The sequence below is a fragment of the Nicotiana sylvestris genome, chromosome 8, assembly GCF_000393655.2.
Source record: "Nicotiana sylvestris chromosome 8, ASM39365v2, whole genome shotgun sequence".
Taxonomy (NCBI): domain Eukaryota; kingdom Viridiplantae; phylum Streptophyta; class Magnoliopsida; order Solanales; family Solanaceae; genus Nicotiana; species Nicotiana sylvestris.
The window spans coordinates 100,168,611-100,178,524 of NC_091064.1; the positions used below are offsets into that span (position 1 = coordinate 100,168,611).

At 41.8% G+C, this 9,914-nt stretch overlaps 1 protein-coding gene across 1 annotated transcript; it reads right to left on the reverse strand.

The window, feature by feature from the left end:
• Positions 1-2,953: 2,953 nt before the first annotated feature.
• LOC138875449 (uncharacterized) lies at positions 2,954-3,768 on the reverse strand. The gene is made up of 2 exons (XM_070154278.1): positions 3,478-3,768; positions 2,954-3,388 (listed from the first exon to the last, which is right to left on the reverse strand). Exons 1-2 carry the CDS (start codon positions 3,766-3,768, stop codon positions 2,954-2,956), a joined length of 726 nt encoding a protein of 241 aa, XP_070010379.1.
• Between the last annotated feature and the right edge of the window lie 6,146 nt (positions 3,769-9,914).

Sequence of the window (9,914 nt, forward strand, 5' to 3'; positions counted from 1 at the left end):
AATTATCCAGGACTGTCAAATACAGAATCAAAGTTCTCCCTGGTTCTGGTGGGACCAATACAGGTGGGTTTGACAAGTACCCCTCTATCTTATCGAATGCTTCCTGACATTCATCAGTCCACTTGACCACAACATCCTTCTTCAGCAACCTAAAGATAGGCTCACAAGTTGTCGTGAGCGGAGCAATAAACCTGCTGATGTAGTTTAGCCACCCTAACAGACTCATCACTTTGGACTTGTTCCTTGGTGGTAGTAATTCCTTGATAGCCTTGATCTTTGACGGGTCCAATTCAATACCTCAAAGGCTGACTATGAATCCCAGCAGTTTTCCCGATGGAACACCCAATGAGCACTTGGCGGGGTTAAGCTTAAGATTGTACCTGCGAAGCCTCTGGAAAAATTTCCTCAAATCTCTGACGTGGTCAGACTGCTTCCTGGACTTTATGATCACATCATCCACGTAGACCTCTATCTCCTTGTGTATCATGTCATGGAATAATGTTGTCATTGCTCTCATGTAAGTTGCCCCAACATTTTTCAAACCAAAAGGAATGACCCTATAGCAATATGTCCCCCATGGAGTAATGAATGCTGTCTTTTCCGCATCTTCCTCATCTATTAAGATTTGATGATAGCCCGCATAGCAATCCACAAAAGACCCAATCTCATGCTTGGCACAATTATCAATCAAAATGTGGATATTTGGCAGCGGGAAGTTGTCCATTGGACTTGCCTTGTTGAGATCACGGTAATCAACACACACTCTGGTCTTACCATCCTTCTTTGGTATAGGTACAACATTGGCTAACCAAGTGGGATACCGCGTAACTCGAATGACCTTTGTATCAAACTGCTTTGTGACCTCTTCTTTAATCTTCACACTCACGTCAGTTTTGAACTTTATCAACTTCTGCTTGACAGGAGGGAATGCCGGGTCAGTGGGCAATTTGTTAACCACCAAGTCAGTGCTTAGACCCGGCATGTCGTCATATAACCATGCAAAAATATCTTTATATTCAAACAATGCTTTAATTATCTCTCCCCTGATTTGCGGTTCAAGATGGAAACTTATCTTAGTTTCTGTGACATTATCTGGGTCCCCTAAATTGATTGCTTCCGTATCATTTAGGTTAGACTTGGATTTTTCCTCAAAATGACTTAGTTCTTTACTAATCTCTTCAAAAGCCTCATCCTCATCATATTCTGGTTCATCATTGCACTCTATTTCTTGAATTATTATTTGAGAATTAGATTGACTTTTAAGACTGGGTCAAAGATTCCTCATGCATGTCATGTCATTGAAACTAGCATAAAAAGAACTATACAGGGAAGAAAATAAAAACAAAAATAAAACAATCAGAAATGATTAAAAAAGGAAATTGCATTTCATTGAAAATAAAAGAAAACAAGGTTTGTACATCCAAACAGACGAAAAATAGAATCTGAATTACAACCCTGGAATAATCCAGATAAACTGAAAGAAAATCAAAGCAAACTACCAAAACTCCTTCCGGGTAGGGAGAGGAGTAACCTCCAATTGTTAAGCTTTGCATTCGGCCCGACAAATTACACATCTGCTTTGCTAGAACCTTCTCCAACTTCCACCATGTTCACATCGTCGAACAACCTCTGGAACCTTTCAATTAACTCTTCATCAATGTCAACCACAGAATTTGGAACTGTTGTCACTGGGCGTTTCCTGGCACCAGGCTTGACAAATGACCTGGAGAGATGCGAGATAGGCTTTGGAAGTGCCCACGCCCTCTGTTTCAACTTTCTGGCCCTTTTCACATCAGCGGCTGTGGGTTTGAATCCCAGACCAAACATACCCAAGTTCTTAGGGAAGGACACTGGCTGTATGATACCCTACAGAGATGCGCTCAGACTCTTTCATCATGACAGTCTGCGAAGGCTTCTTGTGCTCCCCTCCCTTATGTACTATCTCGATCATGTTCGTTTCTTGATGGGTTGGCAACGGGTTCCGGTTGATGTTAGGTGCCTCTAGGGTTTGGAATTCAATCCGGTTTGTGTCAATGAGCTCCTAGATAGCATTTTTCAGGTGCCAGCACTTCTCCGTATCATGCCCCGGAGTACCAGAACCATATTCATAGCTTACAGAGTAATCAAGATTCTTTGGAGGAGGGTTTGGCAATTTCGACTCAATAGACCTCAGCATATCCAATTGTCTCAGTTTGTGGAACAAACTAGTGTAGGACTCCCCCAATGGGGTGAAGGTTTTCTTCCGCTGCAACCTCTCATTTTTAAATGCTTGATTGGGCTGGAAACCTGGGCCGACAGGGTTTCGGTAGGCTCGTGGGGGTGGATAAGCATTTTGTGGATCTGGGTAGGTGTTTTGTGGGGCTGGCACATGCCATTGTGCGTAGGTAGGAGGTTGAGTGTATGTTTGGGCGTGGTGGACAGAAAAATGAGGGTCTGGTGATGGAAAGTAATGCTGAGGTGGATTATACGGGGTTTGAGTGTAGGTTTGGTGGTGGGGTCGAGGCTGAGTATAATGGTGTGATGGGCCCCTAGGTCCAAACCATGATCCTGAATCAATTGTTGCTACATCTTCTTTCTTCTTCTTTCTGATTACTCCCCCAGTATCATTTTGAATAGCTTGGGTAGTTGCCTTAATAGCCGAGTAATTTAGGATTTTGTTTGACTTAAGCTCTTCTTCTACTATGCCACCCATCTTCACTACCTCATTGAAGGACTTGCCTATGGACGATACCAGATGGACGTAGTAAGTGGGCTCCAGGGCCTGCAGAAAGTAATCCACCATTTCGCTCTCTTTCATCGGAGGGTCAACCCTTGCCGCTTGTTCTCTCCAATGGAAACCATACTCCCTGAAACTTTCACTAGGCTTCTTCTCAGTCTTAGTCCGAGATAAATGATCTGGAACAATCTCGAGGTTGTATTGGAAATGACAAGCAAATGCTTGGGCCAAATCATCCTATGTATACCATCTGCTGTGATCCTGACGAGTGTGCCACTCCAATGCAGCGCCGCTCAGAGTCAGGCTAAAGTATGCCATCAACAGCTCTTCTTTCCCACTGGCTCCTCTCATTTTACTGTAAAATCCCCTCAAATGGGCCACCGGGTCTCCTTTCCCGTCATATAGATCGAATTTGGGCATCTTGAATCCTACTGGCAGTTGAACATCGGAAAATAGACACAGATCTTTGTAGGCCACGCTCACTTGGCCTCCCGATCCCTGCATGTTTCTGAATGACTGTTCCAGGCTTTTAACCATCCTGAACATCTCCTCCTGTTCTGGATTCTTAGGTGGTTTCTCAGTCTCAACAGGGAGGTCGAAACGAGGAGTATAAGAGTAAGGTTCCGGGGCATTGAAAGTAGGCTCCAGGGGATAGTATTGGTTATCTTGGGTCTGGAATAAAGGCTCACTAGAAGATCGGTGGAGTGTAATGGGTGGGGTGCCACGAAAATAGGGGTGTCTGGTGGAGGAGGGTATGAAACTGGTTTGGGTGATGGAGCTGGTGGTGTTTGGGAAGTGGTGCCTTGGTAGTGGTGGTAAATAGGAAAGCCTGGAGATGAATCAGTAGTTGGAGGTTCCTGGGATTGATCCAACGGTGGTACGAAAGCAGGGTTGGCAAGGTAGGATGGTGGTGGATGCCCTTTTACCCATGCCTGGTACATCTCTACCATATGTTGTTTCAGCTTATACAATTCCTCTTTCAGATTAACATCAGACTCTTCCCCCTCTCTTGACGGATCAATAACACTTGCATCCAGTTCTTGTTTATCCATGATCAATTTGTTTTTGGACATAGTGTTATACGGGTGAGTTGTCAGAATGCCAAACAAACTAACCACCTACCTGTACTGATTTCAACAACAAACTTGTTAGCGATTAGAGCTTAACAGATAGGCAACCGCACGTTGGGGATGCAATGCACCTAAGCAGTTAACCATTTCTATTATGCATTTGATCGGTTGCTTGCATCATCCTGGCTTTTCCTAATGTCCATTTTGCAATTTCTCACTTTTTCACTCCTGCCTTTCTTTGCTTGATTTCTCGTTGTTCTTTATTCTCTCATTTTTCTCTCTTGTTTTGCCATTGTTTCATTCCCACAGTTTCTTGTTTTCTCTCCCTCTCCTTTTTTCTTTTTCTTCTTTTTTTTGGTTATGATCGAATCCTATGGGGATTGCCTACGTATCATGACGCCGCATGAATCAGACCAAGCGTAGTTTTGGGCGATAAGTGTAAAAATAAATAATAAAAATATATTTTGGGATTTTCAAATTTTCCATAAAATAAAAGCGTGTTGATTATAGCGACTCATCCTACCGAATTTAATCATAAAAACTAACAGACTCGAAAAAGAGGACTAACAAACTCCAACAGAAAGATGAAAATACAGACTCAAAAACAAACTAAGAAACTCCAACAAAGAAAGTGAAACATACAGACTCGAACAAAAATCATGAATACATCAATGCCTCGACTGCTCCGGGGGCCCGCGGGACATCAGTCGGTCTCGCCACGGGCCTATGCGCCAGATCCCCTTGGAGACGATAGATATCCTCTATTATCTGGCGGACAAAGATCATTACAGTGGCGAAGAAGATAGATCTGGTCATGTCCTCACACTTACTGCACTTCATCGTGATGTAGTCCGCGATCCTTCTGACCCTTTCCCTTATGATGCCATTTTCTTGCAACAAATGTCCAATCTGCTGGGATCTAGCCTCTAAGATCTGGGTGGCAGTATGATTCTGCTCTTGCAAGTGCTGTAGGTCTCCCTCTAATTGTGCCATCAAAGCGTAGCACTGTTCTCTCTCGGCTTTGAAATCTTTTGCCTGCTTGGTCATTTCATTTTCAAGGATGGTGATCTTTTTCTTCAACCCCACGATTCCATTGTCATATTTCTCTTTTAATTGTTTGACCTAGCGTGCTCGTTCCTCTGCATTTTTGGCCAATTTTGTTCGAGCTCTTGCCAGTTCACCTTCGGCTTTGTTCAGATCAAAACCATATTCACCTACTTTCTGCCTAAGGTAACCTATAAGCTTTTCATCTTTTGTACTTCTAGCGGGGTTTTCGGCTGCTATTTTCATTTCCTGAATATGGGTTCGGAGGGCGTCATTCTCTTTGGCTAGCTTTTTCTTTTCGCCCTCATCCGCGGCGGCTTGCAAACCATTCTCAAACTGAAGATCCCTGACTTGTTTTTCCAATTTGCCTATTGTGGCCCTGTACTCATTCTCCTTGGCCAACCAAGCCCACTGTTCTTTCGACGCCTCAACAAATTCCTGGATGTGAGGCTTCTTGGTTGGTCTTTCATGTTCGGCTATTGAGGTGTTCTTCTTCCTATACCAGGCAAGATAGGCGGGTGAGACCTCGCCTCTAGATAGGTCACGCACTCGAGTGTTTGCTGTCAAATACTGGCACTCGTTCCAAATATGATGAACTATTTCTTCATGAAATTGGCCATCGGAGCTGACTTCGACCGCATAAACACTAAGATCTTCATCTGGGTGCATAACCTGGCATCTTCCCAACTGTCTCATTACCCAGTGGAGCATAAGGCTGAATGCCTCGAAGACCCATTAGGAGGAGGTAAGGACCGGTGGCAGGCATATACACAATTTCTTCAACTGGAAGCCAACCCAGTGTCCACTCTATTTGCCCGGCAGTGATGGAGTCTCCAAACCCTTCTGGCAGCTTGAACCCTGAAATCCTTGTGTCGAACTCTTCAATGCAGCTTTTCTCCGTGGACCCATAACTCATATACTGTGGGCAGTGACACAGATGCTCGATCATCCATATTTGTAATAGCAATTGCATCCCTCAAAGAAGTCTTCCCCAGCTTTACAAGCTGTGAGAGCTTGGTATATCTCAGACACTATCATAGGAGCGAGGGTGCTCTTGGAATTGGTAATCAAGACATTGACAACTCCAGCCACCCGCAGATCGATATTCCCATCCTTCCGGGGAAACACCACGAGGCCTAAGAAATCTACCATGAAAGCGAAACGCCTATGCTCATCCCATTTTGCTCGGTTCCCATTGCTACAAACCCCACTCTCCGGGTTGTCAAATCCTCCTACATGGCCATACCTCTGGTATATGAAGCGTAGAGTGGAAAAACCGATCGTCAAATCTGCATATTGGACCCCCTGCTTATTTTTAGAAAATCCAGGAACTTCTGAGAGGTAACAATTCTTGGAGCGACTAAATACTTATGCCTTAGACCTTCAGTACTTCCCATATAACCTGCTATCTCTTCCAAGGTGGGTGTGAGTTCAAAATCTGAGAAGTGTAGGACGTTGTGAGCTGGGTCCAAAAATGTTACTAGTGCCCTTATTATGTCTCCTCTAGGCCTGAGCTTCATCAATCCGGTGAGCCCTCCCAAATAAAGGTTGACCACATCTCGTCCTTCTTCACCCAAATCTTCCCAAAACATGAGTAGATCCAACGGAATCTTCGACATGACCTTCATTAGTTAATTTTGACTAGTGCTCATTCTGTACATTTAGTTTAGGGTGATTGGTTTACACGCAAAGTGAAGCTCATTTGAAAAACTGATAAAAGGGGCTATTTTGCAAAAATCAAGAAGTCAGGGCTACTTTTGTGAATACTGCCCTTCAATACTTTGAAATGGAAGTTTTTAGGGCTGTGCTCGCTAAGTGGCCAAAATTCGACAAAACACAGTCAACGACTATTCTTGCAAAAACAGCCCTCCGGCATCCCGTTGGGACATTCGGCTAGTTAGACAAGAATGACATTAACCACTTTATTTACGACAAAATGACGATGCTTCATATATTTTTCAAAAAGCGGGGTTGGACCCGATAAGGGTTGCCTACGTATCCCACATCCGGTGAGAATCAAACCCGCGTAGTTCGGCTAGTTTTGACATGAAAAGGAAAAAAACAAAAAATCATTTTGGACTAATTCTTCTCTTTTCAAGAGACTTTGTTTTTTCAAGGAATCCTTTTTCTTCTCTTTTTTTTCAAAAATTCGACAGAGTTTCAGGACATTTTGGTCATCATTTTTGGGAAACGAGTGAAATCCTCTACCTCGGCTCGGTTTTTCTTTTGGTTTTCCTCACTCAATGTAGAAGCCGGTCAACATGAAATTTGAAACAAATTAAATGCACAAGTAGCCCCTAAAATGCATCAGGTTGGTCTTTTATTTTCGGTTACACCTGTCCTAGACGGACCCAACCCTTGTGTTGATTCCCCAAAGTCAAATGCACATGATGAAAATAAGCGTTCCTACAAGGGATACGGCATGAGGCTGAGTTATTCTAAGTTTAAAACCTGGGTGTATTGTTCTAGACCTGGCTTACCCGAGTGGACAACTCGAGCCGAGGGGGGCAGCCTACCGGTAACCAAAACATCATCCGGCTTTGCAACTTGTCCGATCCTCATTCTAAATTGGGATATGACACTAACAGAAAGAAGTCACGCCAGCGTGCACTCCTCAGAAGATAGAAGAGAGGGGTTTCGTAGCAGTTTATATATACAGTTAAGATAATATCAAAGAAGTAAAAAGCAACATTTAACACATTAGGCCCAAACATGTAGATAAAATCAGACAATAAATAAAGCCGAATATAACAATTATTCTAAGCTCGAATTCTTGAACCCTGCTCTGCAAAACCAGAGATTCTGGGTTCGATCCCCAGCAGAGTCGCCAGAGCTGTCACACCTCCTTTTTCCTATAGCCGAAAGGGGTATATGGGAGTTTTTTCCAATTAAAGTGACAATCGAAACGAGATTATTATTTATTCAGAGTTGCCACTTGGGATGATTTATGGTGTCCCAAGTCACCGGTTTCAAATCCCGAATCGGGGAAGATTGGCTCTGTTTTCAATCCGCGAACACAGAAATCCGAGTAAGGAATTCTGTTAACCCGAGAGAAGGTGTTAAGCATTTCCGGGTTCCGTAGTTTTAGCACGGTCGCTCAACTGTTATTATTGACCTATTTATTTGATTTTAAAATATTTTTGAAATCCCATGTGCATTTTATTCCTTTTAAAACCGTTTTAATAATCCAATTGTTATACAATTAATTGTTTGATTACACATTGCGAATCATGTCACGGGAACTGTAACTATGATCCACAACGTGTTTATTTTATTAACAAGATTAAATTATGGCCAGGTCACATGAATGTACCCCCGAATCTTTAGAAATTAAATGTCACGACTACGTCACAGGAACCGTACTCATAGTTGTGATGTTTTATTATGACATACCTAGAGCAAGTTAAAATGTTCAAAGACTAATTACTAATCTAAGCTCAGTTGAAACTCCGCGAGGTCAAATAAATCAACTAAAAAACTCACATCATCAACCCTTTTTAGCTCATGGTGCCCAACTCAAATCTAATCATCCAAGCACAATCCCTGAATACTCATCAAAACGTAAAATAATAAGATAGGATTTAAACTTAAAGTGATAGGGACATCATCAGCAAAGAAAATAATTTGATGAAGGAAAAGAAAATAAACTAACTCTTATCTCACTATACTGGACAAACTTTTAATTCCAAACTCTTCTGACTTATTTTCTTCATATATTCAATAGAGTGTTTCATTGTCATGGAGTAAAAATTGAATACAAAATCAAGCAACTACTATGAAAGAACCTGGCTAATAAAACACTCCAATGCAACAATATAAGAAATTCTAGCAAATTTGATTTACTCCACATAACCTCAAAAAATTAAACGCTGCGGCAGAGAAACGAGCCTGCACAAAGCTATTTGAAGCATAAAAAACCAATTGCAACAGTTTGACACATTCTCAATTTGATACCCTAAAAATGGATTTTAAACCAACAACTATAACTAAAGCAAGACTTGGATTTCCATTGATTTAACAGGACTTAAAATTAGCATAAATATTCATCCCCAGATCGACCAAGCTGTCTTTAGCCCCCAGAATACCCAAATGCGACCACTCCCCTAGTTAAGCAAACTGAGAAATCAATTGCCAAAGAGGGCTGAGGAAATGTTCATTGATATACTACTGCTTCATTGCCAAATAAAGCTAGCTGAGTAAAATAGGCACTCATATCAAAGTACTACTGCCAATGGGACAATGAGAAACTGAGAAGAGAAGACTACAAGATATTTAACCTCTTAAGAACTGTTAACTCTAGAAGTGAAACTCAAATCGATGGGGAAACTATGAATAAAACTTAATTATAAATCAAGGACTTAAGCTAGCAGCAGTCCAGGAATCGTTAAAAGCCCAGTTCATGTCCTAGTACTGGTGAATATGCAAAAGAAAGCTATGAAACTCAAGGGACGATGATTCAGTTATTTCAAAATCCAAGCACAAGAGTGTTATTCAAGTGAAAAAGAAAAATGGATGCAATTCTGTACATACGTGTTTCGCATGACAACATAACCTCTGTTTTGAAACCAAAATCAAAGAAGCAGGATTATCACCATCACAGCTGCCAAATGCAGATACTCTAACAGAAAATAGCGCTTCAAATATCCCGGCACAGCTAACTCATGTTTGAAAGAAGCAAGAAAGGGAACAAATGGTCTATACATTTTTAGCAATAGGCATGAACAAAACTGGCAAACTGACTTCAGCAAAAGCTAGACATGCATCTTTAGTCCTAATTCCAGTAAAGTAACAGCTGCAATGGTGCCAATCTTGGCCAAAAGTGAAGCAGACCACTAGAATTGTGAGCACATAGATAGCTAGTTCAACTGATTGGAATTTTAGTGTCCAGATAGTCATACATTCCTAACGTTAAGGAATGAATGAAAACTACGCGTAACTCGACTGATTTGCAACTAGTACATGAGCAAGCATGAAATTTCAGATCAATACATGATTCATTCTCGTGATTCAACTAGCAAGAACACACCAACTTGACAACTCATGATACAATAAAACCGAACAAAGTTAAACTTCGACTAATTAGC